General features: G+C 36.9%; 1 protein-coding gene across 4 annotated transcripts in view; it reads left to right on the forward strand.

Moving 5' to 3' along the window:
- AFF3 (ALF transcription elongation factor 3) overlaps positions 1-19,124 on the forward strand; it is a 669,714-nt gene that overhangs the window by 348,216 nt on the left and 302,374 nt on the right. For 2 of the 4 annotated variants that reach the window (XM_056807135.1, XM_056807136.1), the window contains exon 5: positions 3,957-4,001. The exons of the other annotated variants lie outside the window; for them this stretch is intronic. In XM_056807135.1, the coding sequence (XP_056663113.1) occupies positions 3,957-4,001 (45 nt within the window). The remainder of the gene's footprint in view (positions 1-3,956; positions 4,002-19,124) is intronic. 4 annotated transcript variants of the gene reach the window in all.

The following is a 19,124-nucleotide window of genomic DNA, read 5'->3' on the forward strand; positions in this document are numbered from 1 at the left end:
ACCTTGATCAGTTATTCTCATATATGTGTAACAATAACTCCCTGGGAAAATGAGGAGGGTGGTAAGGTATGAATGGCACACTTTGAAGTTTCATCTGCATTATTAACTACATTAATATGAATTAATTATGTATTAAAATTAATTTAAAATTCATTCATCTGCATTAATTTCCCTCACTTTCTTAGGTCTAGGCAATCAACAAAACAATAAATCAAGCCCTGATTTGTAACCCATTTCCCAAATTTAAATGTTCACATTTTTTAATGTAATAATTGATTCTTGTTAACTGGCTCAGGCACACCTTTGTACTTTTTTCTCTTCATTCTCACTTCAATATACAATGTCTTGTCAAATCCTCTTGAAACATTTCTTGTTATTTGCCCTTTTCTCATCTGACATTACTACCGCCAGGCTGGAAGCCCACATCACCTCATGCCTAGAATATTGTAGTTACCTTTAGGTTGGTCTCCCTATCTCCCTCTTGGCCTCGGGGGAGTTTCCCTTTTTAATGTCCCACTCCAGTCTATCCTCTACTCAGCTGCCAAAGTTATCTTCTCAGTGACCGTGTCATCCTCAATTCTATAAAATCCAATGGTCCTCTGTTCCCCCAGGATCCAATATAAAATACTCTGTTTGGCTTCTAAAGCTCTAAAACCCTGGTCCCTTTACATCTTTCCAGTGCTCCTATTTAATTTACTCTTTTTAACTCTGCTATACGGTATCACTGATCTCCTTACTATTCCTTAAAGAAAATAATTCTACCTCTTTACTCTTTGTATTTTCAATGGTGCCCTCACTCCCATGCCGGGAATTCTCTCTCTCCTGATCTCCGCCTCCTGGCTACTTTTATATCTTATCTCAGTTTTGCCCAACTGCAAGGAGATCCTCCTTAATGTGCTAGCCTTTCCCTCTGAATTTATCTCCAATTTACCCAGGATGTATGTTGTTTACACATAGTTTGCCTGTTGTCTCTCTGACTAGATTCCAAGCTCCTTGAGGACAGAAGCCATCCTTTTTGCCTTTCTTCATATTTCCAATGCTTGGCACATAGTAGGTGCTTAATACATGCTTCTTGATATGATTTGACTTAAAGGTTACATCAGTTACCACTTTACTCCATTCATTTCTGCATAACCCCAACTAAAAGTGCTCTCTCAAGGCAGCTAGGTGACTTAGTGGAAAGAGAGCCAGGCCTCAAGTTGGGTGGACTTGCATTCAAATCTGACCTCAGACATGTCCTAGCTGCATGACCCTGAGCAAGTCACTTAACCTCAGTTGTCTAGCCCTTACTGCTCCTCTGCCTTGGAACCAATACTTAGTATCGATTCTAAAAATAGCAGGTACTATGATACTGGTTATACTTGTGTTATCATGGGATACATATTTCCATGTTGTGGAAGAAGACACATATTGTTTATACTAGAGAAAAGGTTTTTTTTTTAAAGTGATCTCTTAAATTGCAAACAGCACATTGCTTTGACTTTTGCTTTGTATTACTCACTCTTACCTTTGTATCATAATTTTCTATATGCATGTTATTTTCTTCCCATTAGATTGTAAGTTTTTTGAAGTTAAAGCCTGTCTCATTTTTTTTTGTTCCTATCACCTTACACATAGTAGCCACTTAATAAGGGTGTGTTGAATTGGAATGAATTAAAAGTCACATCCTGGGGTGCTTTGGACTGAATCTATAGAGGACTAAAGTTGGCACAGACAGACACACCTTTAATTGCATGGATGGTAGCCCAGAACGTCACTGAAACTCTACATTCTCATGGTCCTACTGCTGGGCACTGGACACCTAGCAAACATCCATCCATTAGCACTTCAAGAGCCATGTGGGCTACAAAGCAGCACACAAGGAAAACAATACTTTCCTCCTTGAAATCCCTTGAGCACATTATAAAAGGAGTTAAGGCTGGAGTACTTCTCTCCATTTTAAATTCCTGTGGTTTCCATGGAAAGCACATCACCAGGACAGTATAACTTCTGAGAACTGGATTTTCTAAGAAAGTAGAACAGTCTCCATGATTGAAGTCAATTATGCTTTCCTTCTGAATGCTAATGTTTGACAAGTTACAGAAAGTTGTAGGAGAGATTTCCCCTCCCTGTTGGTCATCTTACCTGTGGAAAAGGGTAACAATTCAACTCTTTTTTTTCTTTATTTAAAAAAATTTATATTTTTTCCAGATTACATGCAGATAACATTTTAATAATCACCTTCTGAGATTTTGTGATCTATATTCTTTTCCTCTCTCCCACCTCCCCAAGACAGCAGTTGATATGATATAGATTGTACACATATTATCATGCGATGTATATTTCCGTGTTCATTTATACAGGAGAAAAACTCATGAAGGAAATAAAGTGAAGAAGGATGTGCTTCAATCTGCATTCAAACTCTGAAGTCATATACTTCCAAAATTTCATAGCAAAGCTTTTTGTGATAGCAGAGAATGGAAATAGTAGGTATCTTGAATGGAGACTAGCAAAACAATGAGTATTACTTTAAAAAATAATAATGGAGAATCCAAAGATGCATGGGAAGATCAATTAACTGATCGACAGAGAAGTAAACAGAACCAGAAAAAAAAACCTTTAATGATTGCAATAATGTAAATAGAAAGAATAACACTGAACTTTGTCTAACTATGTTGACTAAGGGTGGCCCCAGAGAAGAGATGAGAAAATGTACCTCCTTTCTTTTGAGAAATGTAGAGGACTAAGAATATTGAATGTACTGTTAGACTTCGTTAGTGTATCAGTCAATTTAATTCTCTTTTTTTCTCTCTTTTATAATATTTATTATAAGGAATGTTTCACAGTATAGGGAAGGTATGATGGATTCTATTAGGAAATAAAGGTAACATGAAAGCAAAATGTAATTTTATTGAAAAAAAACTTAAGACTCAAAAAGTTTAAATGATTTATTGAGAGTCACACAACTAGTAAGTGAGAAATTAAGCCCAAGGCAACTAACATGACAGTACAGTGCATATACTAATATAACATTCTATTTAGCTCTCTAGGAAATTGATTTAAAACACCATTTTGAAAGAAAATACAGCTTAGATAATCAATTAGGCTTATATTGTACTGGTATAGCACTGTTAAAGTTACATGGTATAATTAAGGAAATGTAATATTGTAGAAAGAACACTTGATTTCAGTACAGGCAAAAGCCATGGAGTGGAGCCTGAGCTCTGAAGTTTATCAATTATGTGACCAGGTCATTTTCTTCATATATAAAATAGGGATCATAATGCTTCTAATTCCTATATTACAACACTATTTTAGGTAAATTGCTTTGTAGACTGAAAAGGAAAGGTCAATTCCAACTACTACTCATACCTTAGCTCAAGGTGTGTGTCAGTTTCAACTTCTATATAATTGGGAGGTTAGATTAGATGATCTTCATGGTGTTCTTAAGCTTTAAAAGCTTTGGTTTTTGTTATTATCTTATTGTTTTCCCATAAGGCATCTCTCCTGTCTACATGTTGCCGAAAGTCAATGAGTGCTGGTTCCTTGAAAACTGAGTTAGAACCTAAGCCAATCCTTAAAGGCTACATGGTCAGAAAGTATATGAAGAGAATTAGGAGACCAGTGCTAAACTAATTCTAAGGGGCTTTTGGCCTATTCACCTGTTCACAGTAGAAGACAAAGGCCATAACAGAAGCCAAAAGAGCCTGACAACAAGTAGAATAATTAGGTAGAGATCAGAGGCAGCATTGGAAGGAATTCCAAAGGCATAATATAAATTCCCCAGTTTTCTAAGTTTAGGGGATTGTGTGAGCAAGCAATTTGTGTATCCCTCAAATCATAATTCTATAAATTCAAAATGTATTTCATTTCTGTTCATCTGGGGCCCATCTTTAATATCTCACTCTATCTCTGACTGCCCTTCCTAAGAACATTTGGTGTGTCTGGCTTACAGTTATATTTTCCTTTGCTTTCAGGACAGTGGATCAGGCGATAACAGCTGTGTTGAAGAAATATTGCGGGTAGGAACTTTTAAAAATCCCATCTATCATGTTTTGGGGCATATAATATAAATGGGAACAAAGTAGGAAGTTCTAGATCCATGATGCCTTCCATACTCCCTATCTTTGACCATTAAATTTAAAAACACACATTTTATCACTATTTTTGCTATCCAGATCATGTTTTCTGTCATAATACTTCTGGAAGGAGACCAGATGAGCTCCAGGATGCCATGGTTTCTTGGCAGAGAAAAGGGTGACTCTATATTGAAGTGATCACTTCAGAAGATAGAAGGATAGAATTATTCATGAAAATATATACTGTTGTTCACATTTGAATGCTTCTATGTTTCACACCAGTATTTAAAATCATCCCTTAATGGTCTGTACCATTCAAGTGAGGCAAGAGTTGGCTTGCTATTTTTCATCCTAAACTTAATTAGAATTGGTAGCACTCCAGTGAGAAGGTAGTGCTCAGTGTCTGATAAATTATTTTCATATTATTTTGCATATCATTATTATCTTTATTACTATTTGTATTTCAAAAATTTTCATCACAGTCACCTTTATTTTATGTTCATTGTGTGAACCAGTTTCACACTCAGATTGGGCTAGGTTAGGATATCTTTCTATATCAAGCGTTTCCTTAAGTAGACAAACTTATAATCAGGGTGTCATCCACCACCCATATTCTTCACTCATATTTTCTTTTTCAGAGTAGTAACCTAATAATTTGCATTTCTCAGAAAGCTTATATTTTACTGGGCAAAACACCAAGACAAATTAGACCAGATGGTATGGCAAATCCCAGCAGGAGAAAAAAAAACCCTTCATTTTAATATGTTTCTATCTTTTGGACATCCTACACACTTTTTTCTAGTATTGTATTGAATTATAGTAATATAGTTATTTGGATTAGAATTCTACATTAGTAATCATGCTGTTCCCAAAGGCAGGTTTCTTTCTTACAGATATTGTCAAATAATCATATGTCTCTCACACAGGCCAAATACTTTATTTAAGATTGATCTGATGAGTGTCTTATGATTTTTTTTCCTGGCAGTTTAACTTAGAAAACATTTGTCAAAGCCATCAGGTCCTCCCCTCCCTGCCTTTTCTGGTATTGAAATGTGCATTAAATGATTCCATCTTCTTCATTCTAGTGTTTGTTTCAGATTAAATTCAACCAATTAATTCATCAGTAAATATTTATTGAGTACTTATTATGTGCCTTCAGGCACTATCCTGACTTGAGTTTCTCACTTTCTCTCTGTCTCTCTCTCCTCCTCCACCCCCTTCTTCCTCTATATCTCCTTCTCTCCCTCCCTTTCTCTCTCTGTCTTCCTCGTTTTTTTTTCATTTTGTTTTTCATTTTAGTGTATTTACATCTTTAGGGACAAATATTCATGAATATTGTTGATAGGATAAATAATCTTCCTTTGATATATCATGATGTCTACACATGATATATAAAATACCACAAAAAACCAAATTCTTTTTTTTAAACCCTCACCTTCCATCTTAGAATCAACACTGTGTATTGGTTCCAAGGCAGAAGAGTGACAAGGGCTAGGCAATGGGGGTTAAGTGACTTGCCCAGGGTCACACAGCTAGGAAGTGTCTGAGGCCAGATTTGAACCTAGGACCTCCTGTCTCCAGGCTTGGCTCTCAATCCACTGAGCTACCCAGCTCAAAGAGCCAAATTCTTATTATACTCTGAAATCAATTTTTTTTAAGTCGAAAGCTTTTCCTCTCTTTCTTTCCCCCATCTCTTTCCTGATGATAAGATGGAAAATAGTCATTTCATCTTTTTCCTCTATGCTTAACAAGGATTTGCACTTTTTGTAAGGAATTCAGTATTATATACACAGAGAGCACATTATATACTTAAAGTAAAATGACCAAAATAAAACAAAGGGCTCCTATCATAACATTTTGAAATCATACTGTTCCTGAAGAACACATTTTCATGCAACTCAGTCACTGTCCACAGTACTGAACTTCAACTACCCCGGTTTTATATATCCTGCCTTATCTAGTACCACCAAAATTATGCCAGAGCTTCCAACATTGCCAAAGTGTCTGGGGAGTGAATTGAGTGTAGCGAAGAAGAAAATAATCTTGAATAGAAATAAAGAACAGATTTAAAAGAATTTAAAACTTTGTCAGGCAAAGGTATTGTGAATATGCAGTTAAAGCACAGTTAACACCATTTTTTAAATAACACTTCAGATGCCAATATGGTATAGGAGCCTAGGAATAGCCAGAAGCCAGGGTAGTAAAAACAGCCAGCCAGATTTCCTTGGACCCTCACATTTCTTGATGATAGTGTGGGTGATGTGTTTGGACAGAGTAAATGCTTGCATCTAGGTGAAAGTGACAGATGGCCCAATAAATTGCATATATATGATCGTGATACTCTTATCTAGCATGTGATCCAAAATATTAAGGTAATCAAATAAATTCAACATAATACAATCTATTCAATTCAACAGTCCATCATTAAGGGCTTGTTCAAAGTACCAGGCTAGCCAGGAGACACACAAAGACAAGAATACCATAGGCCTATCCCTCAAGAGGCTTACTTTCTACTGGATATTTTGAAAGGTGTTTTCTTTGCCAGGTTTCCTTCTAATGAAACTGGGAATTGTACTTAACTTTAGTCTCCTTCCCTCCTTTCTTCCCTTTTCCCCCTCTTCCTTCCTTCCTTCCTTCCTTCCTTCCTTCCTTCCTTCCTTCCTTCCTTCCCTCCTTCCTTCTCTCCTTCCCTCCTTCCTTCTCTCCTTCCCTCCTTCCTTCCCTCCTTCCCTTCTTCCTTCTTTCCTTCCCTCTTTCCCTTCTTCCTTCCTTCCTTCCTTCTTTCCTTCCCTTTTTCCTTCCCTCCTTCCTTCCCTCTTTTCTTCCATTCCTCCTTCCTTCCTTTCCTCCCTCCTTCCCTCTTTCCTTCCCTCTTTCCTTCCTTCCCTCCTTCCTTCCTTCCCTCCTTCCTTCCTTCCCTCCTTCCCTCTTTCCTTCCTTTCTTCCCCTCCTTCCCTCTTTCCTTCCTTCCTTCCCTCCTTCCTTCTCTCCTTCCCTCCTCCTTCCATTCCTTCCCCTCTTTCCTTCCTTCCCTCTTTCCCTTCTTCCCTACCTTCTTCCCTCTTTACTTCCTTCCTTCCTTCTCCCCTTCCCTCCTTCCTTCCCTTCTTCACATCTTTCCTTTCTTTCTTCCTTCCTTCCCTCTTTCCTTCCTTCCTTCCTTCCTTCCTTCCTTCCTTCCTTCCTTCCTTCCTTCCTTCCTTCCTTCCTTCCTTCCTTCCTTCCTTCCTTCCTTCCTCTCTCCCTCCCTCCATCCATCCCTCCTTCCCTTTCTCCCAGGGTGGAAATGTAGTTATCATTCATAGTCCCATCCCAATAGTAGTCAGCACAGAAGCTTCCACTTACTTCATTTTTCTGACCAGTTCATCTTAAGGTATTTTGGTGGCATTCTGTTCCAGTGGACTCATTATCTTAATGGCAGACTTAGTGTGGATATATGATCAACTTTAGCCCTTCTATAGCTCAGAACACCTGGACTTAAGTAGTCTACCAGCAAGAACTAAAAATGTGTGTAACCACACATAGTCAGTGCCCTGTTTTTCCTGTTATTCCTTATATATATATATATATATATATATATATATATATATATATATATATATATATATATTCCTTCTATAAAGCTGGGGCCAGCTTTATACAGGTGACTTGTATTGAGTATCACCCTATATATGCTTGCATTTCTACTACTGGGGCTATTACTCTACAAGTTATGAACTTATTTGGGGGGGGGGTTAAGGATGGCTTACACATACCTTTTAAAAAAGAAAAAGATGTAAGTTCATAGTTTCAATTCATTTCTTTTTTCTGGATCTTCTAGGTAACCATGAATTAATCAAAGGCGGCTGCATTCTGTCAATGAGTCATTGCTCATTAATAGAGCAATTGTGGTAATTGTGCTGTCTAAGCTTATCCTTCCTCTATTCATGATATCTAGAAGCCAGATGGGTACCCCTAGGCACATGAACACACAGGTTTGATAACTGAAGTTATCAACCCTTTGCCTGACTTCCCCTTTCTTCTCTCTTCTTTTTGCTGACGTGATTGCCTTAGAGTCATTTGAATCTAACAGTATTTTCTAAAAGCATAATTATTTTATATTCTTACTCTGTATATTTTAATCATGGGACCTAATAAATCTGTGTGTTATTGCAAAATTCGCTTAACCAAGGGAGAAATTATAACTGAATTCTGAGAAGAAGAGAGATCAGGTCTTGAAGCCCTTATGGCTGACATATGTTTGCAACAGACAGTCTTCCAAGTTATACGATATTTCATCCTTAAAGGTTCCAGTGCTGTAATACTTAGGTGCTTTCTGTTGCATTATCCATTAACGTAGAATGGCATTAACATTTGTTCAGCAAATAAAATCTGTTTAGAGTTTAATGGGTTTCTGCAGCACTAGAATCCGGTATGCATAAGTTTTAGCCAAGACAGCTTTAGAAGGCAATTACAAAGTCAGACAGGGGCACAATCAATACAATACAGTATACAATCATGATAGAGACCAAGGTATGAGCATAACTATTGAGCTCTGGATAGTAGAGATTCTTTCTCAAGTCAACATGGAAAGAGACATTGGTGGCAATTGACAAATCCCCTTCTTTCCTCTGACCGTCTGAGTGGCACTGAAATATTTGAATGGATTACTTTCTTCTCAACCTCATAAAATGTAGTTTCCTTGAAAGCAAGGATGTTCCATTTTTGTCTTTGTATTCCCAGAGGTAATCATAGTGTCTGGCCCATAGTAACCCCGTAATAAATGTCTATTGATTCACTGATTATCCATCTTCCTTGCCAAACACTATTGCTTCTCCCACCATAATACCTTTTAGGGTTGTCCCCTCCTCTCCAGTCATGGTGGCAATACTCTTAATTCATTCTTTTTCACCATTTCATCTAGACTGGTTTTATTCATGCTGCCTCTACTTTTTCCCTTCTCCAAAACATCATACACACAGCCATTATATTAATCAGCCTTCTAGTGGAGAGATCTGCCATGTAATACTCTCTCCAAAAATGATATTTTGAATGATATTTTCTAGATCCTCATTTAGTTTGTAGACCTGCATTTCTAACTACATGTTGGAGACCTCCACCTGGATGTTCTTTTGCCATTCCAAGCTCAACATGCGTAAAGTTCACTATTCCTCACATATGATACTCCTCATCCCATCTTTCGGCCTTTTCACCGTCTGTCTCCCATGTTCCCTTCTGACTCTAGATTCTTTCAGGACATGCCTCAGATGATTTAGCCTTTCCTGATCTCCCAAGTGACTTGTGCCTTCCCTTCAAAAATTACCTTGTATTTTTTTGTAAGTGTGATATATCTATATATACATGTATTTATGTGTGAATATATGTATGTATATATGTATGTACATTTAGAGAGAGAGAAAGAGAGAGAAAGAGATATAGACAGACATAGATAGATAGATAGATAGATAGATAGATAGATAGATGGATAGATAGATAGATAGATAGATAGATAGATAGATAGATAGATAGATAGATAGATACTCCCACTAGCTAGGTGGTAGAATACCAGGAAGACACAAGTTCAAATCCATACTCAGGCACTTATTAGCCAAATGACCCTGGGCAAGTCACTTAACCCCATTTGTCTCATTTTCCTTATTTGTAAAATGAGCTGGAGAAGGAAATGAAAAAACCCCACTAGTATCTTTGCCAAGAAATTCTTAAATGAGGTCACAAAGAATTAGACACAACAAAAAATGCCTAAAAGACAAATAAAATCAAAGTAATAACTTGTCTTTTAGAATGTCCTGCCCTATATTGTTAGCCTTATTTTTACTATATTTATCCTGTCCTCCCCATCTGAATTATAAGCTTGTTAAAATCATATATCATGTGTTCCCTCTTGTTGTATTCCCCAAAGCACTTAACCCAGCACCTTGCACTTAGTTATCATTCATAGAGGTAGAAGGGACCTGGGAGTCATCTAGTTCAATCACCTCATTTTGTAGAGAGGTTAAGTGATTGACCTAAGGTCACAGGTAGTAAGTAGCAAAATTTAAACACAGGTCTTCTAACTCCAATGCAGTGTAGGCAGTAAATAACCATTTGTTGTTTGATTTCCCATTTATGTTAGGAGGTGTTATCTCATTTCAAATAAAAGAAACAAGAGGACCAGAGAGGGGACTTTTTCTCGATGCTAAACATTTGGAGTCGGGCCACAATCAGGCTGGAGTTTCTTTGACTAGTTCACAGTTCCCCTGTAAATTCGTTCATTTGTTTTACACAGCATTGCTTCCATTAGGGAAGAAGTGCACCAGCCAAATGGCAAAATCAATCGTGGCATAAATATAGTGAAGCACCCCTACTACACCTCATTATCGTAAGTAAAATAAGCTCTAAAAGTAAAGCTAAAATAAAGGCCTATAGAAACATCTGAAAAGGATGTTTGCTAGGAAGCCTACATCCTGGTCTAAAAAAGCACCATACTAGTAGCCAGAAAACCAGATTTCTTAATTAGTTGTCATGAACAAATCATGTCACTTCTCTAGAATTCAGTTTTAGCATGTGTAAAATTGGACTTGGTGACCTTTAAGCTCTAATACTTTATGATTATATAAAGGTAAGAAATATTAGCATGTTTATGAGTAGATTATGTAGATTACAGGGTAGTGTGTTTATTAGATAAAATAAATTTATCTTTCTCTCACTTGCTATGTCTATCTTTGTCTCTCTTTTCCTGTCTCTTAGAAGTTACAAAAGTGATATTAATCATAAATAGGAGGAGGGCAGTTGATAGAGATCTAGGCGTGGAGATAGTAGGTCCTGTGTTCAAATTTAGCTTCAGATATTTCCTAGCAGTATGGGCAAGTCACTTAACTCCAACTTCCCAGTCATTACCAGTCTTCTGCCTTGGAATTGATACTTACTATCAATTTTAAGACAGATGGTAAAAGTTTTTTAGAAAGGAAAAAAGTAAATTTGAATATCTTTTTTCATGTTAGAGTTTTGTGAGATCACATGAAAAATTAGTTACCAGAAAGGCTTAAGAGTAGGATCAGGGAAAGAAGAAGGGAATAAACATTCATGTAGTGCCTACTATGTGCCAGGCACTTTACAAATATTATTTCATTTGATCATCATAATAACCTTGCAAGGTAAGTGCTGTTATCATCCCCATTTTGCAGCTGAGGAAATTGAGACAAACAAAATTAAGGGACTTTTCCAGGGTTACATGACTAGGGTTTGAATCAGGATTTGAACTCATGTCTTCCTACCACCAGGCCCCAAACTTAATCCTCCATACCACCTAGTTTCCTATTAAGGATCAAGAAAGAATTTATGGGAGAGGCAGACTTCAAAGGTTATGCAAGGATATCAACTGGTAGAGTGATGGGTCAAAGTATGGGGAATAATATGAGCAAAGATATGGGGGAAAGAACATTATGGGGTATGTTTAGAGGATGGTAATATCTAATTTTTCTGGAGCAATAGAGTACATGAGAGGAACTCTGTGAGACAAAACTCAAAAGGCTCTGCTAAATTTTATTTCTCCTAAGCTTTGGCATAACAAGAATCTCCAGGAGTTCAGTCAAGGGCTAGGGTTGATCAGGGAGACCCACTTCAATTCACAATCTATTCTAGTAGTTCCACTTTGGTGTATGGGCTAAAGATGAACAGATTAGTTTAAAAGACATGCCTGTGGGCACTAGCTCTCTTTTCTATGATATATGCCATTTGGCAACAATGACAAGTTCCAAAATGACTTGGAAAAGAGGATAAGTGGGATGTTAATCCAAGTATATACAAACTCTGTGAGAATTAAAGTTTCCAAGTTAATGAAAAGCGTTCTAGTATGGTTTGATTTAGTATTTTTTTCATGGTGTGCTGGTTACCAGTTAGCCCTGGAAGTATTGAGTTCCCCATCACTGGAGATCTTTAAGCAGAAGTTCTGTAACCATTTGTTGGCAATATTTTAAAGGATATTCTTGATCAGCTATGGTTTGTACTACATGATCTCTGAGACAACCTTGAAGCAATGAGGGTTGGTAATTCTGATTCAGTAATTCTATCTGTGCTATGGATATAGACACACACAAATAATAAAAATTGAGGGGGAATTACATGGCACTGGTAATGTTCTTCTGATTAATGATGCTTGTTCAATGTTATTAGTTCCATCATTATTGTGACATTGGGAAAGGTAAAAGAGACCAGAAAATATTTTATGGGCTAAATGGAAGACAATATAGACTTCTTTCCAGGCTTTTTCAAATGATCATATTCACAATTTCTTCTAGGTATACTTTAAAAACTGTCTGTGTTGGGCTTTGACATAATTTTAGGGCATTAAACATACTCAAGATTTATTTTATCTGTGGTTCTAGCCTTGTAAAGTGTATCAACAATAACAACAAAAAGAAATGAAATGGTTGAAAATGAGCCAAAGAGAAGTGGTTTTCCTTAGTGCTGTAATACACATGCTATGCATGTGGTTGGCACTTAATGAAATGCTTGTTGGGTGAATGAATGAAAGTTCAGATGCGGAGGAGGCACCTATTTATACAGAATAATACCTTTCAATAAAAGAACCTTCACATCTGTGATTAGAGTATGTGTGATTTAACATAATATATGTCATCAGCATATTTCATTGTGGTTTTCACAGCTTTCTCCTAGTTTTCTTTCTTACTCTAAATCTGAGTGCATCTCAGTTTTCATGAAACCAGGAGCATGGCAGCAACCCTTTAAGCCAAGCCAAAAATGGCAGGGCACTGGGTATATTTAACATCTTTGTCATGTTTTGCTATCTTGATTTTCTATTCATCATTGTGTCTTATATTCATTCTCTATGTGAGATTTGGGGTGCCATAATGGAAAAGAACCTGGACTTCAAAGACCCAGATTAGTGTCCTTCCTCCCCAATTTTATTATGTTTGACCTTAGAGGAGTCACGTCCTTCTTGATCTTCATTTCTTCATCTCTATAGTAGAGGTAAGAATGAAAGCTGATGTTAACATATATGCTATCTAATATGGTCCTTAAAACAGCCCTAATGGAAAAACCATGACTTCAAGAGACTTGCTCATGACTACATAAGTATCAGGTGTCACGAGTCCAGATATCTACTAGAAAAAGATCCAATATTCTTCACAACATACACTGCCTGATCCCAATATAATACGTATAAAATATTTTTAAATTAAAGTACATCAATCATAGGATTTTAGGATTTTAGATCTAGAGACAGAAGGGATGTCAGACACTGTATTGTACAATTCCCTCATCTTTTTTTAGCTTTTTAATATTTTATTTTTTCTTCAATTATGTGTAAAAGCAATTTTAACCTTAGTTTTTTTTTTTAATTGAACCAAATTCTCCCTTTCCTTCTATCCTTTCCTCCTTCCTGAGATGGCAAGCAATCTGATATAGATTTTACATGTGCAATAATGTAAAACATTTTTCCATATTAATAATTTGTGGAAGAGAACTCAAACAAAAAAAGTTGAAAAAATGAATAAAGAAAATGAAATACAGTATCTTTCAGTCTGTATTTAGATTCTATCAGTTCTTTCTCTAGAGACAGATGGCATTTTACATCAGAAGTCATTGGGGATTATCTTGGATCACTGTAATACAAAGAATAGCTAAGCATTCACAATTGTTCATGATACAATATTGCTGTTACTGTGTGCAGTGTTCTGGTTCTACTCTCTTCTCTCTGCATTAGTTCATGTAGGCCTTTCCAGGCTTTTCTGAAATCGCCCTCATCATTTCTTCCAGCACAATAGTATTCATTATAATCATACACTACAACTTTTTTCAGCCATTCCCTCCTCAATTTGCAATTTTGCACCACCACCAAAAAAGCTACTATAAATATTTTTGTACAAAGACGTCTTTTTTCCTTTTTTTTATCTCGTTGAACCTGAGACCCAGAGAGGCTTTTTAATGTTCTTTCAAATGTTACAAATTGCATCCTATACATGCTTGTTAATCCTGTGTGACTCAGATATACCACCCCATAAGTACCAAGGGGGTTCACTCAATCTCTCTCCCTTTTTCATGATATCACAATGGAACACTGGTTATTGATTATCTTCCTCCTGTACTATATCTTAGTACATGTCCATCCTACCTTGTTTTTCCAATCTTCTATTGTGGTTCTTCTCAATTCTTTATTTGTTATGTCATGTAGTCTCCTCACAGTCAATGTGATCCTCTTCCCTGGGTTCTAAGAGTTGCTTCTTTTGTAATTCTTCACAGTCTCTAGTGTTCTATAATGTGTTGTTGTGCTAAAACAAAGGAGGATATTGGTTTTGAACATTTGGACCTTTATTTCAGAGAGAAATTTAGGATCATTAGAGGCTCTTTGAAATTTACCAAATACAATTCAAACTTCTCTTCTCCTTTCTCATTTTAGAACGAATTAATTGTCCATTTGTAACATCTAAGATATATGTGTGTTTGTATGTGTGTGTAATATTTATCAATATGTTCTATAAGTTATTCAACTTACCATTTATCAGATCTGGACAAAAAGCATTTTTCATCCACTTGATTTTCCTTTGTGGATGATTAGGCTAAACTCTTTGAAATGGCAAAAATCCTTATCCAGGAGACCCTGCTGTATTCCAGGGCTTCATGCCTACACACATGTTATCTGCAAAGGATTTATCTTTCATGAGACAGAGCTTTTCATTTGGGTATGTTCATTATATGAATTTTCATGTTTTTCCATGACAAACTGTAAGCTGAACACATGAAGTTTCTCATTACCTAAAAACATTTTAAAGTATTAGAACTATAAATTGTTACTGGTATTGCTATTCCTTATATACATTTAGAAAGATTTATTTGTAACACTGAAAAAACACAGATCCATTTATGTACACAAAATATTGAGGTCAATAAAATTCCGCTTATTTTCCAACATACCAGGGATGTTCTCCTTGACAACTTTAATTGGAAAGCAGGTTGTCTACTAGAGCATTCTAAGCCCTTACTCCTGGGGCATATTTCAAGAAAACTTGAACCTTTGTGTTTGCCACTTGTGCTCTATTCTGCTTGTCTTTCATGAGACAGCTTTCCATTTTGATACATAAAGAATGAAATACCCAAGTTAAAAGAATGAAGGTAATGAATTTGCAAAGTGATTTTGTTCATTATCATGTTGCTGCTTTGGAATCTAGGCACTGCAAATCAGTCCTGGTATGCTCTGCCCAAAGCTGTTCTAGTAAAATTTCTTACACATCCAGCCAAAGAGGACTAGACAGGATAGCTTTGGGGGTGAAACTGTATTTATGATACTGAAAATAACATAGGGAAAATTCCCCTTAACTTCTACAAATTGCAGGCTGCTAAATTACAATGATTTACTGCAAATTGCTCTAGCACATGAACAGAAAAGTTTAGAATAATTCTCATTTTACAAAATGACAATTTTCTGAGGAAATACATGGAATTGAAGGGATAAAGACACTAAAAAGTCAGAATACCTTGATCATCGTCACATATTTTAAAAAGATTGTTTACCTGTGGTGCTGATAACCACTTAGAATTGCAGAACTAAAAGGCTTTTAACAATCTAATTTTCTTTTTTGCCATTAAATTTTATATGATGTTTTGCTGGTTCAAATACATTTGATTTACTTGCATATTGTTCATCTGCTTCTGAACTCACTCAGCACAATGAAACTTGGTTTAGGTTTTCAGCAAAGCAAAAAGAGATTTGAACTCAAACGTCCACTTCTGTTAACGTTAAAGATTCAGAACGTTTTCACATCCTTGTTAAATGGTTGTTTTATTCTAGCTTTTTGCATGTCTTCTTTTTAAAAGCCCGTGATTCTAGGAATATTGTGAATAGAGAAATTACAGCAGCAAGAATCCTAGGCAGGCCCTTCAGCCTCACAAGAGGAACCTTTCCAAGACGCCAGTATCTTTCCGTTGTTGTCTGTGCCTTCACTGGTTATTTCTGCTTGCATCTTCACTACAGTAGTATGCCCAAATATGCCCGTCTTCCAGAGATCATCTCTTCACTAACAGAATTTTCTTAGCCTACTTTTAGTTTGAGAGAAACACATTATAATAAATAGTCGACCGCCTGGCCATTCTTATGGTTGTCTTAAATACTGCCCAGAACACATTTAGTGCTATGTGCTGCAAACATATTTTATTTATTTTGTTGTACTTTATATAAATGGAGCCAGGACTCCCCCCACCCCAGCCTAAAAGACCTCTTTGTGTATATTAGGGGAGGGTTAAGGAGATGGGTGGACCTATACTTACAGATGACTTTACCCTTGACGTGCACATGAAAGTACCTTGTGTTCCCATATTTCTGGCCAAATTTCTCGACCTGTTTAAAAATCTTCCAAGACGAACAACATCTATTACCCCTGCCCCATTATTATGAGATTCTCCTTAATGCTCATGCCTGCCCTCAGTGGATTCTCTTGTATAGCTTTTATTTATACATGATTGTTTTCACGTTGTCTCCCCCACTGGACAGTATACTCCTGGAGAGGTAGAGTTGGTTCTTGCCTTTCCACGTATCCCCAGTGTTTAGCATGTTTACTATATAAGCTAGCTTGATTAGCAGATGCTTAATAAAGGCTTGTTGACTGACCTGAAGCTGCTTGGGAAGGCCCAATAATGGACTATGGATCATTGAAATAGACTTCAGAGACCATTATAGTCCATCCCCTCCTCTTCATCCTACAAGTGAGGAAACTGATGCCTCAGAACATTAGATGGCAACCATATAGAACTATAAAGTGACTTTTAAAGAAATAATGGAAGATGATTTGCCACCCTAGTTAATATGACATCATCAGATGCTTGCTTTGACACATTTGATTTGTGAATCATTTTGCCATACCCTTGAAGAATACTGCATTATTTGACTTAAAAGAAGAGGGTGTTTGGTCAATTCTCCCAGTATGCTTTTGGACTTTCTGTAACACATTATGTGTACAAAAGAGACCATACTTTAAAAACATTTAATGAGCATTTTAAGCCTTTTAAATTCCCTAAAATTGTTTGCAGTGACAAAAAACACATAACTCTTAAAACCCATCAATGTGCTGCTTCTCTGAAGAGTAACCTGCAAATACAAATCCGGGAGGCTCAAAAGAATTGTGTTTCAAATGAGACAGTCATCCAAAAATTGCTATTGCAAATGACCAGAGTGCAGAGGAAAACCAGCCACACTGGTGACTATCAGATTGTAGGTAGGAATTAGATGGCAACAGTTCTCTCTAGACAGTGAGATAAAAAACCTGTGCTCTGCTCTCCAAAATGCACATTTATCATTTGGCTTCTTGCAGTTTCCATTTCCTTGGGATATTCCCTGCCCTGGAGAAGTCAGTCATTGGGGAGGGGGAATGGGGGAAGAAGGCAAGGAGTGAAAAATCAAGCTTTATGGGGAGGCTTTGCATATACACATATATTAAACATCGTCTGGGTTGTTTGTTTTATGTGATATTGGGAGCCCACTGTGATCTGGGGGGGGGGGAGGCTTGTGAATAAACTCTTAAATATTAAAATAGGAGATTATAGAGACTGGAGTCATCCACTAAGACCAGCAGCAGCCAGGATTAGTGGAGATGATTAATCACCTCAGCACAAAAGGAGAGAAAAGGAGATTTGTTAAGAATAAGCAGGGGGCAGAATGTCAGCTCCGGGGGTGAAACAATTGTCCGTTTAATAATGTATTTTTTAAAGAGTGTACCACATCAAAAGCAAAACACACAGCTGTAGGAAAATGAAATGAGAAAGCATCAGGCAAAATATTTGTCTCAGTAGACAAATGTTTAGGAAATTGTATTAGGAAGCACTTCAGCTTGACTGAAAAATCACTGGTTTTTTCCCAATGGCATGTAATATATCCCTATAAGCTAAGAGAGCTCACGATCACATGTTGTTGTTCAGTTGTTTCAGTCATGCCCGACTCTTCGTGACCCCATTTGGGATTTTTGTGGCAAAGGTCCTGGAGTTGCTTGCCATTTCCTTCCCCAGCTCATTTTACAGATGAGGAAACTGAGGCAAACGGGGTAAAGTGACTTGCCCTTAAGCACATAGCTACTAAGGTCTAATTTGAACTTGGGAAAATGAGTCTTCCTGACTCCAGTTTCCCATAATCTATCCCCTGCACCACCTAGCTACCCTGACACTGATAGAGCACTTAAAAGTTACCAAAGCATTTACTATGCAAAACCTCATTTAATCCTTCCAATGACCCTATGAGATTAGCCCCATGGGCATTATTATCCCCATTTTACAGATGAGGCTCATAGAAAGGAAATGACTTACTTGTGAACTCCCAGCTAGTAAGGGCCAAAGATTGCATTTGAGTCATAGTCTTTCTTATTCTGCCATGTAACCTATGCCACATACCAAGCCCACTACACTACTTACAATTCTAGATATAATAGAGTCTAGAGATCTTTGAGGCTATGCATTAGTATAACGAGACATGCAAAATCTATCCATGCTTTTTGGACACAAATCAAGTTGACTTCAGAATCATGGCAGGTTGCTCAGTGGTTAGAGCACTGGGCCTGGAGTGAAGACTTGAATTCAAATTCAACCTCATGCACTTATTAGCTGTGTAACTCTGGGTAAGTTACTTAACCTCTGCCTGCCTCAGTTTCCTCATGTGTAAAATGGACTTAATAATAGCATCTACCTTCCAGGCTTGTTGTGAGGATCAAATGACTTATTCATAAAGTGCTTAGCATAGAGCCTCGCACCTAGTAAGCATTATGAGAATGTTTGTTATTATGGCTTTTACTATAGAAGCTAAGACTGCATTTCTTGAACCAATATACCAATAGTATGCTGCTTTGGACACCTCAACTATACTCTACTAGTGTTAAAAAATACTACTTTTCTTACAAATATCTGAAAGACTTCTGGTATTTCTCAGAAATTACTTTTGCCTTGAGACAAACTGAACCACCATTTCTTCTCTTTAGCTTTTCCATGATTCTCCTGTACCATTTTCTTCCCTTTAACCCGACCTAATCCTCTTTTCCTACTCTCCTGCCTCACAGAGTCTTCCTGTAAAATAATGCCTTTTCTTCCTTT

The sequence above is a fragment of the Monodelphis domestica genome, chromosome 8 (genome assembly GCF_027887165.1).
Source record: "Monodelphis domestica isolate mMonDom1 chromosome 8, mMonDom1.pri, whole genome shotgun sequence".
Classification (NCBI taxonomy): Eukaryota; Metazoa; Chordata; class Mammalia; order Didelphimorphia; family Didelphidae; genus Monodelphis; species Monodelphis domestica.